Below are 23,290 nucleotides of genomic sequence, written 5' to 3'. Positions count from 1 at the left end.
TTTTCATTTCGAAAAACTTAATTCAACATAATAATGTACACTTATTTATTTTACAAGAAAGTATGTTAAAAGATGTATGCGAGAGAAGCGACCGAGTACATGTAAAATTGAGTTTATTTTTTTTTGCAAAATGATTTAGAAGGTCAGTCATTACGTGTCATCGATTGAATTTCTTTCAGATTATACTAAAATATGAATATTACAAATTTTCACTACATGGGAGGAGGGGGGGGGGGGGGGGGTCTGGTCCCTGGTTCCATCAGCCATGGTGAATACTATTATGAAGAGCACAGGTGTTCTATAGATCTCTACCTCTCTGCAAGATGTTTCTTTTGGGAGGAATGGAGAATTCAGGTCTGAAGTGTATCTAACCCCAATTTGCAAACTCTTCTGAAGAGCTTATTTGCAAAAGAAGTTCGATAAATTTTTCATCAAATTTGATTGTTGGGGTCTCAATTTGTAGACTTTAGTCGCTCTAATGACCCCCCCGCCAAAAAAAAACAGTAAGTAAAATGGCAAAGAAAAATCATCTTTTTTAAAAAAGGGGTTGGATCCATTCCAGTTTGTGGAACTGGATAAGAAAATAAAAAAAAATGTAAAAGGGGATAGATCCACGATGGAAAAAAAATATTTAAAACAAATAAAGACAGGCAGATTTTTTATACCAAATTTTTATGTTCACATGGTAGGGTAGTATATCATGAAAATTACTTTCTCATAAAAATATTGCAATATGGGAGAAAAAAAACAGTGATTTTTCTCGGATTGGCCTAAAGTGGATCTAATCCCTTTTGCAAACAAACTACCGTATGGGCATTAGTATTCAACCCGGTATAATTCAAAGATTTTGATAAATTTCCCCCGAAATCATGTAAATCTACATGTCATAACTTTGTTACTCCGTGTCCAATCATATTTTCAGTGTTTGTCTGATTCTTTTCAAATCATATTATTTTCATCTTGAAGTAGGGCCCTTTAATTAAGTACTGAATATGTAATATTTCTCATACCCCCGTTTATCAGCGCAAGGAAAAACTGGTTAGCGTAAACCAAACGGCCAACCGGGCATGATGGATCAGTGGTAGACCGCCCGCCTCATGAACGGGAGGTCATGGATCAATCCTCGGCTCATAAAATGAGACCTTCTGCCTTCTTGCTAGGTGCTCAGCATTTAGATTTGAAAAAGGTAATAACAGAAGTTTTACAGCACCATCTAGTAGACTATTTTCCCAATTAACTGAAGTGGCTACCCTGGGAAAAAAAAATATAAACGTTATTATAAAAAAATGAGAATATATATACTCTCTCTGGGATCAAATTTTGAAATATGGCCCAATTCTATACAAACAGGTATAACTTTAAGACGACTAATATTTCCAGAAGAGCTGGTAAAAAGCCTACAGTGGTGGATCCAGGATTTAAAAGGTTGCAATGGGTCCGGGCCGGGCCATATGATAACAACAACATCACAGGTACGGAAATGAAGAACTTCTCCTGTAGATTTTCCGATCTTTACTTCTAGTAATTGACGGTCTAAACAGTCTAAACTTGTGAAACTTTACGTGTGTTGAGAATTGGAGGTTTTAAATCTTCCCCCCCCCATGCAGCAAAATTTATCCAACAGATGTTTAAACATTTCCACTGATTTTGCCTCCACTACTTCTGTAGGCAGTTTGTTCCAGTAAGAAATTACTCCGTCTTTGACTAAAAAATATACACCCCTACCCCGGCCCTCCCACAAAAAAAAGAGAAGGAAACTCAGACCTTTCAGAATAGGACCCAGATCCATCAGCAAAATAGATAATCCCATTGTAAACTGATGTATTAAAAAAAAATCCTTCCTGCTAAAATTAAAATTCTTCAGTCGTGTACACATTGAAACCATCCCATTGCACCGAACGTCTGCAGCCCGCCCCCCCCCCCCCCGTTTCTTATTTTGCCCCGCCCATAAAAAATATCATGTGACTAGTCATGTGAGCAGCTTGTTTGCGATTGAGAATTAAAAAAAGACGAACCCGAAAAATTCTTTCATTTACAGACAAATTCTGTTTGATTTTGGAAAATGGGAAGATTTAAAGCATATATATTGAAATTAATAGTATGCTTGGCAGTACTGACTGTGAAACAGGTAAGATAGAATTCAACTTCAATATGTTTTTCCATGTTTGGAAAATTAATTGCGGCTGCTGCCATGCAATGCCAATGGCAATCCGCAATTTCATGGCTGCTGCGGCTGCACAAACTCAGTGTCGCGTCGGGCGGGCCTGGGCCCGGGGAGCTCAGGCTCATTTTCGGTAAAGAAGCGTGGGATATAAGCGTTTGTATAAAGACGAAATTATTGGTTCAAAGTTCAAACAAAAGAAAATAACCATAGAATTTTCTACACTAACATTGATTAGTTCCATCAGTTCAAAACCCGCTGCCTATGAGTATGAATTTTTTATTCCAAACTCCAATTTAACTTTTTAAGTTCCTGCAAAGTGTAAAAAGACAAGTAAACTGCCACTCATGTCACCTGCTCACTCTGCCCAACATGCCCAACCAGGCAGGTATTAAACACTATAGAAGTTAAATCTAGTAGATGTCAAGTCCGGAGGGATCAGAATATAACAGGCCCCTGAGAACTATTGGGTTCCACTTTCAGGGTCAAGGTGAGGATGTGTAATTTTAAGATTAAATCAAATAGAATATTTCAAAACTTTCAAATTGAAAACAAGAAAATAGAAAACTAGAGTCTAATAATTTTTGAATTTTGAAATGGGGGGTCACAATTTGTAAATTGCTATATGAAGGGCATTGTATACTAGTCTCAAACATGTTTAAAACAAATTTCATTGTTGTTAACTTCATTAAACTTGTTTGACTATAGGAGCTGTTTCCGGATACTTTTATTTGTTTCTCAATGAAAATCAATATTTTTTTCTGACCACACCAGGCACTTCCGGAGCGTTCTTTCACCATCGACTATGACAATGACACGTTTCTGAAGGATGGTCAGCCATTCCGCTATGTCTCGGGGAGCTTCCATTACAGCAGAGTTCCAGCTTTCTATTGGCAGGATAGATTGGATAAGATGAAGATGGCTGGATTGAATGCTGTTCAGACGTAAGTAGCCTGGAGGCGTCTGGGGAGTGAAAGTCATATACTGTACGTATGGTCACTCTCCACTGACGCCTGGGATCCCTACCTATATTTCCCCACATACGGGTACAAAACCAGAAACTTTAGCCCCCGAGAATTCTCCTTTCCCTCTGAAAGATCTAGCTTTAAAACATGTACATGGGGTCCAACTTCATTTCCAACATTTCTGCGATATTTATCATTTTTTTTTTTATTTATTAAAAAAAAAGAGAAATTTGTTATGAAAAGATGGGAAGAGCTTACGGCCGTGTTTACGTCGCCATCTTGATTTCTTTGTCTTCCGCTTGGCGACAGCATGCAAATCGCGCGATTTGATTGGGAATCAGCTTGTTCAACTTTCAAGAATTTTGTTTTGGTGTAGTTGTGTAAATGGGTTAGTTCTTTAAATTTTGTGTGTCTATCCAGGTCTCTGGCTAATGTGCAGGCACAGACCCTGATTGAAACTTTGATCAACAAGTGTGTCTTCACGCAAAGACTAGCACATACAAACCTTCAATTCAGGGCGAGAGGGCCCTCGGTACACAAGTAGGCTGCAGTTCAGACCCTTAACTTGAGTGAAGGGTTTGCACTGCAGATAAGTCTCTGGCTGTCATGTTACTTCTCAAGTCTAAGCAATATAAAAGATTTTTATTATGTTATTAATGGACTGATCTGATTTGATTTGAAGGTCGTGAATTTCACATCTGGGTCAGTGCAACTAATATGTGGTGATCAGTATAGCTTCCTGTATGAGCTGCCAGAGGGATTGTATACACATCAAGTATCACAATTTATTTCAAAATTAATACACCATTTATAAGGACAACTTTCCCTTTTAATTGATAATCAGCTCTAGTCTAAAGTCATTTTTATAAGTCATGTTTTTATGTACAAGTATTAAGTAGGTTTGTTTTCAAACTTTGTTGGTCAATGTTAATGTTAAGAATATATAAATATATATATATGTATATATATCTCAAAGAGTAAAAGAAGGTTTTTCAAATGAAATTTCATTGTGAGGTGAGAAAAAGATTTGAAATGTCAATTTATTCCAGTGATCTGCTGGAATCTTTATTTTTCTTGGACATCTCCATGTCATTGAATCTGTATTTCTTATCCATTCGATTTATTACTCTATTCCCCTCTTTCTATCTGTCTCCCTCTCCCCCCTCTCTCTTGCTCTCTCTTCTGTAGGTATGTAATATGGAACTTCCATGAGCTCAAGCCAGGAACGTTCAACTTTGAAGGTGATCACGATATCGTCTCATTCCTGAAGAAGGCCAATGATACAGGTCTAGCCGTCATTCTCAGAGCAGGACCATACATCTGTGGTGAATGGGACTTGGTGGGTGTTTCATAAAGCTGTTTGCTGATGTGGTTTACGGTACACCATGTGGAGTGTTATACATGTAGAAACAGTGGATAGAAGAAGAGAAGAAAAAATGGATAGGCGAGAAAGTGGAGATTTGAGAATAGAGTATTCTTTCTTGAAAATAGTCCTGAAAAGGACTGTAAACCAGAAGGAATGTTGAGTGAGAACAGCTTGAGTAGTAGAGCTGATGAGGAGTTGCTGGCTTGAGTCGGCGAGTAGAGATGATGAGTAGTAGAGAGACTCGACGTTTCGGACAGGTTGACTGTCCGTCTTCAGGAGTGAAGACGGAAAGAATACTCTATTCTCAAATCTCCACTTTCTCGCCTATCCACTTCTTCTCTTCTTCTATCCACTGTTTCTATAACACTCCACATGGTGTACCGTAAACCACATCAGCAATTGTACATGCCACCATGCAAACCTTCAAACAACATCCAATAAAGCTGTTTGTTACTTACATTATGAATGACTTTACACACGACTAGTGATCCTTTTTTGCGGTAAATGACATACACCGAATGTTCATTGATGTTGATTTAGCACCTAAGAAAGGATCGCCAGTCATTCGTAAAGTTGCTGGTAACTTACAAACAGCTTTATGAAACACCTACCTGGTATGTAGAAAGTGAAATTCAAGTACATGTATTGTAGGGCTACACATGTTTTTGTTAATTTTTTATCATTCAAAATATATGATCCCAATGAAAATAAAACGGGTGTTACATTGAAATATGATAGAATAATAATGGATCCATATATACATATTGTTATTTGTTGAAGCTGTAGTTGAGCACTAAGATATTTGTTGTATAAATATAATGCATGCTTGTTAAAGTAAGTGTTGAATCATAGTTTATGGCACCTGGAATAACATATAAAAGAAGATTGATTTCATTGGGATAAAACATCGCTTGAAATAAAGCATTCCATTGGCCCGCAAGGGGAGGGGGGGTATCACTACTAACCCAAGAAAGCTGGACTATTGATAGGACATCTCATGATAGAATATCAGAATCAAAGAAAAGATCAAACTTTTTTTTATAATTGTATGTTTTCATTTACATCGTCACTGTATATTGAACAACAAACAGCATGATATACAATAAAATTCAACCTAAAAATTTGACAACATTATATAAGTATTGCTCAAACATATTGGATTTACTAGAGTTGAACACCCAGTGGAGAAGCGTATGTCTCATCATTGTTTTGATATCTTATGACAGGGTGGTCTACCTGCATGGCTTTTGGACATCCCTGGCCTCGTCCTCAGATCATCAAATGATTGTGAGTTGATGATTTATTCTTTCATGGGCTTTCTTAATAATTCAATCTTGCTTGTTTGCAGGAACTCATATACCTCCATGTCAATCCTTTGTATTCATTGAAAATCTGTCATTTAGATGGATATTGAATTTGTAATTAGTTACATTATCGTTCTTGGAAAACTTTGTAGGAGGGACAAACAAATTTGATGAGTAAAAATTATATTCAAGGTCACTACCATTTCCAGAAGCACTTCCCAGTCAAATAGTTTATAACAGCTAGAGGCAAAAGTGGCCAAATTAATGCCATTTCTGGGGCACTTTTCTGTCAACATTTTCAGATATTAAGATGAAGAGGTCAAATATCAAAACCATTTAAAAAACCTACCATCCAAAAAAATTGACTTAAAATGGTAAATAAATAATCTCAAAGATTGTGCTCCACCCTCCATTCATCATAGCGTACTATTCTAAAATGATATTTACATTTATATAAAATACTTTGTGTTTGTAAGCATTGTAATTATTATTACCTGGTCTTCGGGTCCTGGCATGCCCACACACAATGTATCCACTTTCACCACTCTTGGGAACATTCCAACAAGAGTTCTAAGATTCAATTGCTAGGCATTTTACATAAGCTTTTGCATCCTACCAGGTACCCATTTAACACCTGGATGGAGAGAGGCAAAGTTTAGATTGACGCGTTGCCAAAGGACGATAGTCCTTGGCGAGATTTGAACATGACCCTCTGATTACAAGGTTAGAGCCAGACCTGCTACTCCACAGCGCTTAAATGTGTAGGTATGAAATATTAAGATTAAATTGCTAGGCATTATATATGTACATGTACATTAAGCTTTTGCGTCCCATTGGGTACCCATTTAACACCTGGATGGAGAGTGGCAAAGTGTGGATTGACGCCTTGCCAAAGGACGCTGGTCCGTGGTGAGATTTTAACATGATCCTCTGATTACGAGGCAAGAGCCAGACCTGCTACACCACAACACCTACAAACATTCATAAATATGTAATGTTAGGATTATGTTGATCTCTTTGTTGTAGTATACATGGCTCATGTCACGCAGTGGATGAATTACTTCCTGCCAAAGGTCAAGCCGTACCTCTACGCCAACGGAGGTCCTATAATCATGGTTCAGGTAGGTTTCGTTGGTTACACTTTTTAAGTTCTGAAACACGTAAATTGCATATACCTCGATGTTCGTTAATTTGAAAATGTAAAAGGGTTCGTTAATCCGAATATTTGTGGCGTTATTCCGAAGGTTCAATAATCCGAAAACGAAATAAGGTTCGATGTTCCGAAGATTTGTTAATCTGAAAACGAAATAAGGTTCGTTGTTTCAAAGGTTCGAGTCCGAAAACGAAATAAGGTTTGTCAATCATTCGTTTTCGGACTTACGAACCTTCGTTTTCGGACTAACGAACCTTCGGAATTACAAACCTTCGGAAATACGAACCTTCGCAATAACGAACATTCAGAATATCCGAACCTTCGGAATAATGAAGCTTCAGAATTATGAATGTATGCGGGTTTCGTTCGTGGAGTGGTCATTGGGGTCATATAGTTTTGTTTGTTTAATAGGGGTGTGATATAGAGTCATGTACAGAGAATTTTATAAATCAATTTTTGTGGGAAGTTGTCTGAGAAAAATCTCTGGAATAAAGAGGATAAGACATTGAGCAAATTAGATCTTCAGAATACTAGAAATATTGGAAGAAGATGTGACATTTGGGAAGACTGTAATTGACCAAAGCCCATTTACTGGTTAGTAGAAATAAATATTTATCTTACTATGATTTAATATATAATTAAATAATCTGCTTTCACTAGTGTAAAGACAGGGTAAAGATGCAATATTCATGATATCGGGGTCTGTATTCTAAATATTCTTCATATTTTGTCTTTTCTCTCTGATATATGACAGAATCAATATTCTGGTGGATGTCATAACTTTTGTCATAAAAATGATATTTGTGACGTATAAAGTGCTTAGAAATATGTTATAAGTGCTATATAAATATTATTTTCATTCCTGATATGTAGGTTGAGAATGAGTATGGAAGTTACAAGACGTGTGACCACGCCTACCAGAGAGAACTGTACCATTTGTTTAGGAAGAACCTTGGTCCAGACGTAGTTCTCTTTACCACAGATGGACCTAATGATCACATGCTACAGTGCGGTTCCCTGCAGGATATGTACGCTACCATAGACTTTGGTTCAGGTCAGTTGTTAGGGGTCATCTTTAGAGTCTGGACTCATGGTGAAAAACGGTTTCCCTCTGGCACATGTGACCAACGTTACCAGCCCCCGCTTGCTTTTGTTGACTCTGGTTGACCAGCCGCATGAACAGAAGAAATAGTGCCTTGGCGATTGCATTTGCCTCAGACAAGCTCTAATCCTGTATTTATACTGCACATTTGCAGTATATACATATTTCAATTCTTGGTTTTTTAAAGCAAATTATAATTGTTTTGTGATTTGGCATGCTATATGATTTGATATGATGCTGCAAAAGTAGACAAAAAGCAACTGAATTGGAGTGTCAGTTTTATGATGATGATAGATAGATACTTCGATAGACCTAGTTCGATAAGTAATACACATAGATAGGAATATGATTACATAAAGAAAAAAACAGACGACACAAAGAAAGATAGAGAGAGAGAAAGCAAGTTGTCATTGTAACAGTGGCATATATAAAGAGAGAAAAGGTGACTGAGAGAGTCATGAATTCCTAACTAATGATCAATTCTCTTGATTCTCTCACGAATTATGCTTTTATGTGCAATGTTTTTCTTTCTCTCTCTTCATTTATTTCCCTCCTTTTCTCTAAAGAAAGTACATACATTTTTCTTTCTTTTTATAAAGGCTCCAATCTTACAGCAGTTTTCCAAGAAATGAGGAAATTTGAACCAAAGGGACCATTAGTAAGTGTTACTTTTTTCACTTGTTACTCTCTAAATAGTAAATTATAAATATTCCTGGTGGTTGGAGTGAAAACATGTCTTCTTAATAGTTTTTTTTTTGGTTGGGGGGTAGGGTGTTTCATAATGATTTTGTCTCACTTCGAGTCGTACTTAAATTTCACTTGCGTGCAGCATATAACACATCAGCTTATTGGTCAGATCATGCACACGGGATGCACACTATCTCACATCCATCAGTCAGATTACGCATTAAATATCATGTACGCATATTGCTCTGAAAAAAACCTGAAACAAAACAAAAACAAACTTCAGCAGCATTTTACAAATTTCAAGACAGGATTTTCACTGATTTTTTGTGGAGTTTGACTCTTGCAGACAAATGACTTTGCCAGCCTTTGAAAGTAGTATATGTGTTTTTCTGGTTTTAAAGACCTGTATCAATCAGAAATGATTACTTAATGTAATTAGAGACCTCGCCGTTCAACAGACCCAATACATGGTATGGATCGAAATCTCTCATCAGTTTTTAAATTCCACTTTCAGTTTGATTGCAGGGTGCACGTTATAAAGCACAGCAATACTTACTCTACCTATTTATAAAAATCTTTTTCTAGGTAAATTCAGAATTTTATACAGGCTGGCTGGACCACTGGGAGCAACCGCATCAGACGGTGGAAACATCAGCCGTCTGTACATCACTTGATAAGATGCTTGCTTTAGGTGCAAATGTGAACATGTGAGTTTAGACGGCTGGAATAGTCGTGATTGTATATTGATTAATATTAATTTCTAGGTCAATTTGTTCTGTATATCTTTCATAGGTTAATTCAGAATTCTACACTGGTGGAATAGACCACTGGGGGAGCAAACATACGACCGTAAACACATCTAAAATCTGTACAACACTCGACAAGATATTGGCGTTAGATGCCAATGTTAATATGTGAGTTCAGGTGGCTGGGTTATGCATGCAATAGACTATGAAGATGCCAAAATACATTTTGTGATGGTACTTGCAAATGGTCTTCTAATCAATGCACTTGCACATCGCATAAAATGATTTGCTACAATTCTTGCTTTTGATCAGTAATTGCCAGGGATGTGAGATTTGAGCTTTGAAGCTGATTTCAGATTTTCTATTTCAATTGATTTTTTTTTTTTGCCATGTTGTGAATTTACTATATTAAAAAACAACAAGCTTTTTGCAATATCAGCTTTTTCTTTTCTTTGGTCACTCACAGACCAAAATTGCTCTTATGCTTTGGGAAAAAGCTCTCAATTATTTCTCAATGTCATTTTCAGAGGTTAGAGGCAACTAATGCTAATTAATGTATTTGGAAAGCTCTTTCAAAGTTAGAAAATTCCATTTGACAGACAGTGACCAGCTGGATTATTCTGGGTTCATCTTTGGAAATTTTTGAGTTATTTTGGATACTTAGTGTGTGCATTATTAGCAGAATGAAATGATGTAATAAAACATTTAAAAGGTGCTTGAAATGGGTGCTTTATTCTGCACAATTATAAATTATCACCAGATATTAAAGTTAAATGAGCGTAGTAAAACAAAATTAGTTTGGTAAAAGCAATTAAAGCTGATAATCACAGCCGATGCACACCTCCTGTGACTTGACCCACAACTGCGCCATTTAAGAGAATTATCTGCTGAATAAGGTGAGCTTTGAGCAGGTTTTTTTTTGCATCTACATATTATTGTAAGCATTAATCAAATCTATTTTCTGTCATCCCCCATGCAGGTAAATTTTTAAAGGAGGCACTTGTTTTGCCTCTGGAATGGAGCCAATTTCCATCCATCTCATTTGCTATTTCTTCTTTTTTAACCCTTAAAGGACTGGTGGGGGGCTCATGGGCTTTGCAAAATATTTCCAAAATGCAAAAAAGATAGCACCGCAAAATGTTGTGACTTTTTTCTTTAAAGTCTCGCGCAACTTTTGAAACCAAATTCGGGACATACATGGGTATACATTCGCGACGTCACATGACTTTTTACGAGGCAATCTCATGCCGAAAATGGCTCATCTTTATACTTTGTGTACAAAGTCTATGGGATATGAAGTTCATAAAAAGGGTGATTGTTTTGTTGTAATTGGTTTGCTTAATTAATTTAGTTGTTAAATAATCTGTTATAATTTCCATTAAAAAACAGAGAAAAACAAAAGATGAAAAAACAGAGAAATACATAAAAAATTCTAAAAACAAAGAAATACATAAGAAAAATATTGGCTTTTGCAATTTTTCTTTATGGAAACCTTTAAATTAGGTTACAAAGATGACATCTGCAAAAAAAGAAAATTTGACGTGAAATAGGGTGTTAAATATGCAAATAATGTTTTTCATGAAAAATTTGCATATTTCATTCATAATGATTAAAAAACAATTATTTTTAGAATTTTTTTTAATACTAGCTTGTAGGTTGTGTGGTGAAGGTGCGTGCCAAATTTCAGTGCCATCGCGTGAACCGCGGTCGAGATCAGAAGGGGGGGGCCATCATGGCCCACCCCCAGTCCTCACTACATCTAAAATAGCCCAGACCTTTTAGGGTTAAAGAGGTTAGATGTCATGGTTTCCCATCTTTCTCTGTCCAATGCAATCTCACAGCATTGATTTGTCTTTGTACCCGTCATCTCACTATTTCTAAGCCAACTTCAATTTTCAACCTCTTTCTCTCCTGCCTAAGATTTAATTTTCCGCTCCATGATTTTCTTTTGCAAAGATTTATGCCTTCTGGGGGGTGTTTCACAAAGATTTAAGTATGACTTTGAGTCGCACTTAAATACCGAGTTGCGTATGGTATGAAAGGCTTTGTCCGAATTGGTCGGATCATGTCACGAGGACGGGAGCTACTGCGTATCTATCAATAAGATCGCATGTTGCATAACATGTACGCGTCGGCATTTAAGTGCGACTTAAAGTCATACGTAAATCTTTGTGAAACACCCCCCAGGTTTACATCTCTATATCAATATTAGTTTCTTAATTTTAATTTATTGATATTGGTTTGCATTTCTTTATGAATAATATACATGTACATGTACAAATAGCGAATAGGCATGAGTGCGATGGTGCAAGATTTTGCATGAGGTAAAAGAAAGATGCTCTATTCAACGAGGTGTTAGCTGAGTTGAATAGAGTTTCTCTTTCACTGAATGCAAAATCTCACACCATTGCATGAATAAGAATATTCGCTATTTGTGTTGTACAATGCCTTGAAGTTTAGCAAAAATATGAAATTTTTTTTTTTCCTGCAGTAATCTTTGAAAAGGGAGTAAAAAAATTGAAAGCAGAAAGCAAAATCCCAAAAGTGCACACGACCTTTGGCAGCACTGCGCATTTAGCCAGTAGGCTATAGGCATATTTCATCTTCATCTTTATTTTTTTCTGAGCGCAGTGAATTAAATTGTATAGTGATGTCACCTCCTAAAGCCATGCAATGGTACATTTTGGATGGTACGTCGTGTGTGCAACAGTACAAATGTTTAACATTCAGCCTCCCATTTGGTTGTGTACTACAAGCTAAGTAGGCATTGTACACTATTAGCTATTTATCCAAACTATAACCCCCAGTTGACTACCTATGAAGATGATGCGTTGTAAAGGTGGTCGCTGTTTTTACATTGAATGTTTCTCCCCATACAGGTACATGTTCGAAGGAGGCACTAATTTTGGTTTCTGGAATGGAGCTAATTACGGAGGCAACATGTACAACCCCCAACCAACCACCTATGATTACGATGCACCACTGACGGAGGCAGGGGACCCTACCCCAAAGTACATTGCGATTAGAAACGTCATTGGCAAGGTGAGAAATAGCTTATGACCTTGGCGAAAGTTGCAGCTTTTGTCTTTGCCTGTACGAGTGTGAAGCTTTTACATAGAACGTGAGCAACAGGTCTGAAGCGACAGACTATGTATCCACCCATATACTCTGGTCTTGCGTTATTTTTTTCCTTACAAACCGGGATCAGGGTCTTTACATTCAGACTAGTCTAAAGATATGGTTTAACTAACGATAGCCAATGATGACACGTATCTCTTCAGTACAATTTGAATTTATCAGCTCATTCGGTGCTCAAATCATTGTTATGTGTGGAAAAAAAAGTTTTTTTCCTCTATATTAAAGCATGTAAAAAGAGCACAATAAATATGAGAAGCATACAATGTAAAAATAATTGTTGATGTTTTCAGCCTCCTATAAAGTCATCAGAGTGGTATACCTTGGTGTACATACAATGTACCAAGGGGTTTGGTATTTACGCTGCCCAACTATGGCAAAAGGAAGCAAGTGAGACATCAGTCAAATTTGAGTTATTGTTGTTTCTGAAACACCCTTTGTATGTTGCATGTTCAGGCAAAATTTGGGGAAGAAATTATCATTCTATGGAAAGATATTGAAGAAAATATGCTGTTAAATTACATTGACGCCTATGTAAATGACCAAAATGATACTTTTGTAACGTGCTTCCTTTTGCCAAAGTATGGCAGAGCAGCTTGAATGTAAATGACAAATAAACAAAATGTCCACTTAAATTTTACTTTTTCATTTCTACACATGAAGGTAACTCCATAGCCTCATTTCAAAAAGACAATGATGCTATGATTATGTCCAGTTTACTGTTATAGTTTTAACTACAATGAAAAATTTGATTTTGAATGACTGCTGAGCCTTGTTGGTACTTATCATGTTGGCCAAGTTACCATAAAAAATTTATTTTGTTAAGCACTTGCTATATTGGATATTGTTGTATCTTCCTGCTGTATTTCTATTATTTCATTAAAGCAATTGGATGCATATTTTGTGATGAGCGCTATACAGATACTATTTATATAATATTGACTGGCTTTGAGGGAGATACCAAATATATTTCCCAAACTAGTCTCATATTGCCCTGAGTCGTAGACAAGGGCAATATGGGTCTAGTGAGGGAAATATTTTTGGTATCTCCTGAAAGTAACGCCAGTCAATATTATTATTATTACCTGTTACCACTTTCTGGTACATTAAATTAACATATTGATAGATTATATAACCAAATTGTTGGACTTACCTTGGTCAAGCCTCTAGTGTCAATTCTGCACTTTACCATTGTGACGTACTTACAATCGCTCGGATCCAGCGTTGTCTTTATTATGACGTATATTGTTGGTGCGCGGATCCTTATGAAGCGTATCTCTTTATACGCATCCACAAATGCGCTGGGGATTGATGAGCTCGGAATACGGATATTATGGACCGCTAATTATTGTACGTAGGTGCAGTAGGAAAATTACTCTTTTCGGGGAGGAGGGGTGTACGAATATTATGGTCACTCGTCATTCAGCTGATCGCTGACCGAGCCATTGTGACGTAGTTTATGTTGAGTTAATCAGTTAGATAGACAAAATACGCGTTTATATCATGTCTCCAAAATGCCTCATTCAGGTAATAATATCAAATATACATGGGGAAGATCAGACAGTACTTAGAGCTTGCAATGAAACGCTTGGGAAGAGCGCCCTGCAGCGTTGAGTAACAACCTTTTTTTACCTTTGTGTATCGCGATATGGTTGTGTACAAAACATATGAGAGAAATGGCGGAGGGGTGAAGGAATAGACAATTTTGACATTTCAATTTTTCTTAATCCAATTTTTTTTTCTTAAATTGGACATTAATATATTTCAGAGGTTTCTGAGGGTTCTGGGTAATACATGTAAAAGGTGGAATTATTCCCATGTGCTGCCCTTGTGCCCTCTCTCATTTTTCACCATGTAGGTTTTATTCACAGCAGCATGCTGATGTGCGATGGTATACTTACTCAACACTAGTGGGCACCCTTCCCCTTGAGCATTAATCTAGCATTTTAAAAACTCACTTAAATGTCTGATCTTTCCCTTGTGGTATCTTGATTATTATTTATTATTATTATCACTTTCTTTGGCGTCTTTTAGTACCTTCCTCTGCCACCTGGACCTGTACCCCCTCCAACAAAGAAATATCCCTACGGTGTGGTGGACATGGCCTTCACAGCAACTATCTATGATGTCTTAGATCAGCTTTGCCCCTACGGACCGATCTACGCAGACTATCCCATCACCATGGAAACCATGAAGCAGGTAGGATGATGAACACAAGAGGGAGCCCTTCTAGATTTCAACTCTCTTAGCATTGTATACTCGATGTATTGAAAATGTTGATCTCTGACAGAAGCATAGGCGGGGGGAGAGGGGGGTCCTGTCCCCCTTTAAATTTGAGGTGGGGGGACGGACCCCCCTAAAATTTCTGTTGATAAACTTTTATTTTCATTTCTTTGCTTGTCCAATTTTTGTTTCACCTGCATAGCAGAGTGAGACTATAGGCGCCGCTTTTCCGACGGCGGCGGCGTCAACATCAAATCTTAACCTGAGGTTAAGTTTTTGAAATGACATCATAACTTAGAAAGTATATGGACCTAGCTCATGAAACTTGGCCATAAGGTTAATCAAGTATTACTGAACATCCAGTAGAGTTTCATGTCACATGACCAAGGTCAAAGGTCATTTAGGGTCAATGAACTTAGACCATGTTGGAGGAATCAACATCAAAATCTTAACCTGAGGTTAAGTTTTTGAAATGTCATCATAACTTAGAAAATATATGGACCTAGTTCATGAAACTTGGACATAAGGTTAATCAAGTATCACTGAACATCCTTCATGAGTTTCACGTCACATGACCAAGGTCAAAGGTCATTTAGGGTCAATGAACTTTGGCCGAATTGGGGGTATCTGTTGAATTCCCATCATAACTTTGAAAGTTTATGGATCTGATTCATGAAACTTAGACATAATAGTAATCAAGCATCACTGAACATTTTGTGCAAGTTTCAGGTCTCACGATTAAGGTCAAAGGTCATTTAGGGTCAATGAACTTTGGCCGAATCGGGGGTATCTGTTGAATTACCATCATAACTTTGAAAGTTTATTGGTCTAGTTTGTTAAACTTGGACATTAGAGTAATCAAGTATCACTGAACATCCTGTGCGCGTTTCAGGTCACATGACCAAGGTCAAAGGTCAATGAACTTTGGCCGAATTGGGTGTATCTGTTGAATTCCCATCATAACTTTGAAAGTTTATGGATCTGATTCATGAAACTTAGACATAAGAGTAATCAAGTATCACTGAACATCCTGTGCGAGTTTCAGGTCACATGATCAAGGTCAAAGGTCATGTAAGGTCAATGAACTTTGGCCGACTTGGGGGTATCTGTTGAATTCCCATCATAACTTTGAAAGTTTATGGATCTGATTCATGAAACTTAGACATAATAGTAATCAAGCATCACTGAACATTTTGTGCAAGTTTCAGGTCTCACGATTAAGGTCAAAGGTCATTTAGGGTCAATGAACTTTGGCCGAATCGGGGGTATCTGTTGAATTACCATCATAACTTTGAAAGTTTATTGGTCTAGTTCGTTAAACTTGGACATTAGAGTAATCAAGTATCACTGAACATTCTGTGTGCATTTCAGGTCACATGACCAAGGTCAAAGGTCAATGAACTTTGGCCGAATTGGGTGTATCTGTTGAATTACCATCATAACTTTGAAAGTTTATGGATCTGATTCATGAAACTTTTACATAAGAGTAATCAAGTACCACTGAACATCCTGTGCGAGTTTCAGGTCACATGATCAAAGTCAAAGGTCATGTAAGGTCAATGAACTTTGGCCATGTTGGGGTTTTTTGTTGAATAACCAACATATCTCTGTAAGTTTATTGGTCTAGTTCATAAAAAGTGGACATAAGAGTAACCATGTATCACTGAACATCTTGTGCGAGTTAGAGTAGTTTTCAAAGTCAGCACTGCTGCTATATTGAACTGCATGATGCAGGTGAGACGGCCAGAGGCATTCCACTTGTTTACCCATGTCCATCCCTAAATTTCAGGTGGACCCCTCTGAATTTTTTGGCGCCTGCCACCAATGGACAGAAGTGAGGACAAGGCCTGGTTAAAATATGAAACTTACAGTTCAAACACTTAATATGCATATGCGCAGGCACCTGGCAGGTAGTCAAACCGTTGTATCGCCACTGCATTGACTTTGCACGTGAAAAAGCGATACGTTTTGGCTTACAGCGCACAGTGAAGTCGCGGTCAGGGTTGTTGTATCGCATATGGTGTTTTTGTACAGGGAAAATATAAACTAGTCAAACTGAAATAACAAGCATATAGCTGTTTTTCAATTTCTTCTCTGATCCTTGGCTTTGTGTAATGTCAAGCAATTGTATTGGTCTTTCCAACCATGTATTTTTCTGGCAATGAATACGTTGTAAGGCAGGGGAACTACGTGTTGAAAACTACAGTAAACTTTGAGGTTGATTTCTCTGAAATGGGTTTTCGGATTATCGCTGACGATTTATTTATGAACCGAAATGGAACATGGCATCTGTGAGGTCACTGTAGAACAATGCTACGCTCTAATATATCAACATTTTTATTATTTGTATGATTGTAGTATCAAGGATTCATGCTGTATCGTACCCAGCTAATACATAACTACACAACTCCTACCAACCTAACTATAGAAGGAATCCGAGATCGAGGATACATCATTGTTGATCAGGTAATTATTACGATCTCATTTCTCTCTTCACATTGGCAATTGAGGTACCTATACTGTGCCCTACTTACGCAAAAGGACTTGGGTGATATATCAGTAAAATAAAAAACATTATAGCTTTCCTATTTTGTTTTCAATATTCTTCAAAGTCATAATTTATATGTAAACACTTTCAACCCACAAAGTCACTTCTGAAACAGGTGACCCAGGCCTTGTACCTGGAACCTCAAACCTCTGCAACAATTTGTAACTTCCCCTCTGCAGCTTAATAGATTACAGGTACATGTTGCATTGCACAGGTGAAATGCTAAAGGTTCATGCTTTTTTCAGTTATGGCATTTGACAAACCTACCTTTTTTGTTACCTTGTCATTATTCAGGTCTGGGTTGGAACATTGAACAGAAATAACGCAACCTCAATGAACATCACAGGGATTGAAGGGATGACCCTCGACATCCTCGTAGAGAACCAAGGCCATATCAACTATGGGTCAGGAATGTTTGATCCCAAGGTAGGTGATTTATGATGTATTTATTTATTTGGATTCCAATATTCTTTATTGTTCCTCATTGTTTTCATTCCAATTTCAGGCCATGTGTCATAAAAACCTGTTATAATTGGTGTCATAAAAACCTGTTATAATTGGAAATCCATGATTTCTATGGTTAATTTCCAATTGCCAATTGGCCTAATGCGAATTCATTCAATTACCAACTCGTCTATCATTTGGTTTACCATCAGTTCATCCACTATCCCCATAGTCTAATTGCCAATTCTTCCACTCACCATTCCATCTAATAACCAGTTGGTCCAATAGCCATTTAGTCCATATACCATTTGGTCTAATTGGACTAAGTATTAATTGTGCAAAATGAATGAGAATGAAATGGATATTAGACCAACTGGTTATGAGACGAAATGGTCATAGATGAAATGGTGATTGAACGAAGTGATGAATGGACTAAACAGTCATTGGACCAAATGATTTTTAGACAAAATGTTGGATGGAAGGGCATTACACTAAATGAAATGAGATGATGTGGTGACTGGACAAGTTGGCAGTAGAGGAATCGGCAATTTACCATTGCTATTACGAATGTAGTATTAGCTTATCAGATCGAGTGATTTCAGCAGTTTTAGACTGTTATACCCTTTTTACACAGGATTTTCTTAACCCCGGACTTTCGCTAACCCCGTACTATCCTTAACCTCGTATTATTTTTTCCCCTTTTCACACATGTCAAATTGTTATTGCTAACCCCGGGTAAGGAATGCTCGCTTTTCACACATAAAACTCGCTGACCCCGGACTAGTAGTAGCTCATAAATATTCACGAACATCGATGAGGAAAGTATTAAAACACGAATTCCAACTGGCTGACTTATAACGTGCACTTTTTCTCATCGCCGTGTTCGCTGTTTATGGATATTCATTATGCTTACCTCTGATTGGACAACATGGCCAGCTCTGTTGCGGGGCATGAATGGTAGTGCTTAGCCCACTTTCGTTTTACACAAGCGATCTTAACCCGTACTATCACTCATAGCACCGCAATTGCTGGGATAACCCTGCTTTTTTGCAGAGCCAAATAATACCGTTCTATAGGTGGGGTTATCCCACTTTGCAAAAATGCTGTGTAAAAAGAAAGTGTTCTAAGCTTAACCCCGTACTATAGTACGGGGTTAAGGAAATTTTAGCATGTGTAAAAAGGGTATTATAGAGCATTCACAGAAGCAGAAAAAACAAGAAAAACCTGTCCATCAAACCGACAAGTAGAATGTATGTTTTCATATACGTATGTATAGTGACCAAAGTTGATTCATATTTGTGAAATGGTGGTCAAGATGTCATGTGGAAATGCTCAAATATCAAATTTTTTGTATAAATTTGTCTTTAAGTTTATTGCTATCATTTTAATTAGTGATATTGTTGTTATTTCTTCTCTCTTGTACATACTTGGTTTTATTCCATTCCACAGGGCATCATCAGTAATGTCACATTAGACGACACCATCCTTGCAAAATGGTCCATCTATTCCTTGGACTTGGACAATGTCCTTCCCAAACTCCAAGCCCTCCGTCTTCAGCAGAGCCGCAAGACTGGGAACTTCATCCAAGAGAGGGCGCCCCACTGGAAAGATGGTGGTTACATACCATCATTCTATCTTGGGTCATTCCCCGACCTTACAGCAGTAGATCCACCACAGGATACGTTCCTCAAGACTAGTGGCTGGACCAAGGTAAGGTTGCAGTTACTGTAATACTGTATATGTAGTTTAGGGTAACTTGCTATTGTTGCTATACCATGGAAACCTTGATGATTGTTGACCTCAGTCTAGTACTATAGACATGTATTAGTTGCCATAATGGCAAGTTTGGTAGTTGTAGCTCTTTATGAAACAGCCTCTGAATAATTACTCCACCAAACATGTGTCACTGGCTGCTATGCCAGGCAACCTGCTTGGATTGCCAACTGATTGCTTATCGCGAACAGCTATGATTATTTGTTGGTTTTGGTTCATTAGATTTTAATTTCCTCTAAAAGGATATGGTAGAGTTTATACACTAGGGAGAGAAAAAGTATATTACGTTCTGTTAGGAGTAAACTTTCTACTTTCAACAAATTTAATTCATCCTTTTGAGGTACTTTATCAAACCACAAGCAACTTTCTTTTGTTTTTTCTTAGGGCCAAGCCTTCATCAACGACTTCAACCTGGGTCGGTACTGGCCTCTCGCTGGACCTCAGATCACCTTGTTTGTTCCTTCGAACCTGATAAGACCAAGTCCAGCCAAGAATACGGTCTTTCTTTTAGAACTTGAGAGACCACCATGTTTAAATCAGACGGAACCTTGTACGGTAGAGTTTATAGACCGACCGATCATCAATGCTACTGTCAGCTCTGATCTTCATGATGCATATGGGAACAAAATCTGAAGGGCATGCTTTCACTAACATCTCACATTGATTTTATGATGTTATATTTAATAATAATCCAATCCATATTTTATTGTGTAAAATAGAAATCAGAAAAAGCAATCCTTCAAAAATTCATTTTGCCCAATTGATTGTGGGCCTGAGCAGCGCCAGATTAACCTTGCTCTATCCCTATAAGAAATTGTTGAACACTAAAGGTCTTTTTGGTCTGATACAGCGGGGGCTTGACCTTCCGGTTGTGAGGCGGACGTTCTACCAACTGAGCCAATACAATGTTATGGCAAACATCAAAGTTCATCTCTAGTATGTAGTTGCGAAATTAATATTGTTCTCATACTGTATTCCTTTCCCCGCAAGATCCTTGATGTAAAAGAAATTTGGTAGGACCCTGATTTCATGGAGTGGTGTTATCCCGTAGAGGAAACCTTTCATTGTTTTAAGTCAATGTACAGCCAAGGGCACGTTGCATGAAACTTTTGCCATAAAAAACTCAGGGGAATTTTTTGCCAGAGTTATTTAATGTGTAATTTTCAGTGGCACAATTTTGTTTGCCAGAGTTTTTTTATGGCAAAAGTTTTATGCAACGGGCCCCGTGACATTGTCTGACAATGAGTTTGAGTCATCCAATCAATATCAACTATGTGGTAACATGGAATCCTTGCTTTTGATTGGCTGTTGCATATGGTTGCCATGGAAGTTACCACTGAACGGTTAAGTTACCATAACAAATTTTATGCAATGTGCCCCAGGTCTACTATCTTTTTCCTGGCCAATCAAAAGCAAGGATTCCATGTTACCACAGACTGTATGGCAAGTTACCAATATCAGTATCTTTTATGCAACAAGTCCTAGCATAATCTTACCTCATATCTTTATTCATCTTGAAAGGGGAAAGAAAGCTGCACACAATCTTAATTTTGCCTGTCTTACTACTGACCAACTAAAAATGATAACTTTGGTGATGTACTGTAGTTAGATCTTGCCAAAATTGGCTTTGATGTTTCTCTAGTCTTACTGTGCAAAATCAGTTATGCATGTTGCTATTATTTTAATTGGTGTTTTGATCATGAGGCTGTCATTTATTTATGCAGATATAACCATATTATTGGTTCATGAAATATATGCACCCTTTGTTTTTTGGTTTCAAAATGATTTTCTTACTTTTTAGTTACTTCATGCAAGTACCGTTTATTTTAGCCTCCTGATTTTTTTTATCATACAGTACTATGATTTTCTCTATAACTAATGAAAACACGGATGAATCAGGTTAAAACTGCTAGGTTTCTATTTATATTATAAAATCTGTCAGATATCTAAATATGCTAAAACTTTACACTGTATACTACACTTCAGGCTTGTATATATTTTTTACCAGTGAGTTTCTATTCAAATAATTATTTTTCAAATTATTTGGAAGATCATGCTTATCTATACAGGAGTTTGTGTATTAATTTTTTGTAATGGATCTATTCAAATTTCATCACAGGGTGCGAAGCATTATTTCAAACCAGGTTTAAAAAAAAATTACATTTTTATTTTCTGGGAAAAGTAAAAACTGAAATACGTAGAAGTAATGAATTTAAACGTAGCTACAAATTCTGTATGGTACCCAATTGTCACTGTGCAATGAAAAAAAGAAGAAAAGAAAGAAAAGAAACATGGAAGTTGGTGCAGGAGGTAATGTTTGGATTGGAGACCATGTTGATTAATAGGGCTTAGCGGGTGTTGCAAGAATATATTTGCAATCAATTGCAAATTTACAAGTGATGGATTAATTTCAACAATTAGAAACCTGTAGATGAATTTATTTTTGATGATCCATGAAGCAGACAAGCAATTAATCTTATTAATTTGTTGGATTAAAAGACGTCTTTTAATTGATTTTAAGACCTAACATTGATTGCAAGGTTTTTGCAACACCCGATTAGGCATACTGTTATGGATTATGATCTAGATTGATGTCTTTATTACTTTCAATTCATTTCAATTTGTAGTGTATTTGTAGTTATTCTATTAATAGAATTGTCTTAATTCTTATTACTTTGATGAGAAAAAAATATTTGTGCATATTTTTTTTTGTCTGCTATTATGCCTATGTGTTTACACATGTATGTGTATGTAAATTTGGAACTGTATCTGTATTCATTTATGGAGGTTGATTTTTTTATGTAGTAAATGATGCATGGAAATGGTGATGAAAATAATGGCAAATCAAATGCAAATTTGATCATTGTATAAGATCAAGTTTTAGGGTACATCAACAAAAAGCTGATCTAAGTTTTAGCTGCCATATTTAGCTGGGATCCCGCTGTGTCTTTTTCAGTTTCTAATCCTCCAGTTTTTCCAAAGGAAATAAAACCCTCTTGGTTCTTTATACTCTGTATATGTACTTAAAAAGTAAACATTAAATAATGAATATTTTTATGACAAAACAGTTGTGTAACTTCTGAACTTGGTTTCCATGGCGAAGAAGAAAAGTGTAGTAGGTTTCACGGTACACCATGTATTTTTCTTGGGCAAGTGTTGGTCCTGAAAAGGACCACCCAATCTTGACAAGTGTGTTCTTGTCGTTCTCCTGAGGACGACAAGAACACACTTGTCGAAACGTTGAGATTGGGTGGTCCTTTTCTGGACCAACACTTGCCCAAGAAAGATACATGGTGTACTGTGAAACCTACCACACTAAAATAGTTGTGATTGCTGATGCTGTTAATGGATTCGTCATATAATGCAATGATACAACCCCCATGGCATGTTTCATAAAGCCGTTTTTGAAAGTTACAAGCAACTTTAAGTGACTGGATGAAGGAAATCAAGAGGTGCTACTTCAAATTTCCAGTAGCACTACAATAAAAAAATATGAAGAGTTTGCAAAATATTTGTATACTTATAATTTTTTGTCTGTATCGTGATTTACCAAAAGTCAATGAATTAATTTGAAATAAAAAACAAACTTTTTTTTAAATATCGCGGGAAAACTGTCGGCCCCTCATTTTCAGTCACTCGTGAAGCAGTTTGTAACTTTGTGATAATTTTCATGAAACGCCCTA

At 37.0% G+C, this 23,290-nt stretch overlaps 1 protein-coding gene across 2 annotated transcripts; it reads left to right on the top strand.

Moving 5' to 3' along the window:
• The first annotated feature begins 1,973 nt into the window (after positions 1-1,973).
• Positions 1,974-22,724, top strand: LOC121426225 (beta-galactosidase-like). 2 transcript variants are annotated; one of them, XM_041622446.1, is made up of 14 exons: positions 1,974-2,128; positions 2,936-3,105; positions 4,315-4,465; positions 5,719-5,779; positions 6,823-6,917; positions 7,823-8,003; positions 8,651-8,709; positions 9,324-9,445; positions 12,364-12,526; positions 14,654-14,818; positions 17,201-17,308; positions 17,685-17,816; positions 19,284-19,544; positions 19,992-22,722. In XM_041622446.1, the coding sequence occupies exons 1-14, from the start codon at positions 2,063-2,065 to the stop codon at positions 20,238-20,240; spliced, it is 1,983 nt and encodes a 660-aa protein (XP_041478380.1). In that variant the 5' UTR covers positions 1,974-2,062; the 3' UTR covers positions 20,241-22,722. The 2 variants fall into 2 exon arrangements, with proteins under 2 accessions (XP_041478380.1, XP_041478379.1); XM_041622445.1 differs by lacking the exons at positions 1,974-2,128; positions 9,324-9,445 and adding an exon at positions 9,531-9,652 and having other exon boundaries at positions 2,982-3,105; positions 19,992-22,724.
• The last annotated feature ends 566 nt before the right edge of the window (positions 22,725-23,290 follow it).

This window comes from Lytechinus variegatus, chromosome 13, assembly GCF_018143015.1.
Source record: "Lytechinus variegatus isolate NC3 chromosome 13, Lvar_3.0, whole genome shotgun sequence".
Taxonomy (NCBI): Eukaryota; Metazoa; Echinodermata; class Echinoidea; order Temnopleuroida; family Toxopneustidae; genus Lytechinus; species Lytechinus variegatus.
This window is presented reverse-complemented; position numbering and strand designations above follow the sequence as displayed.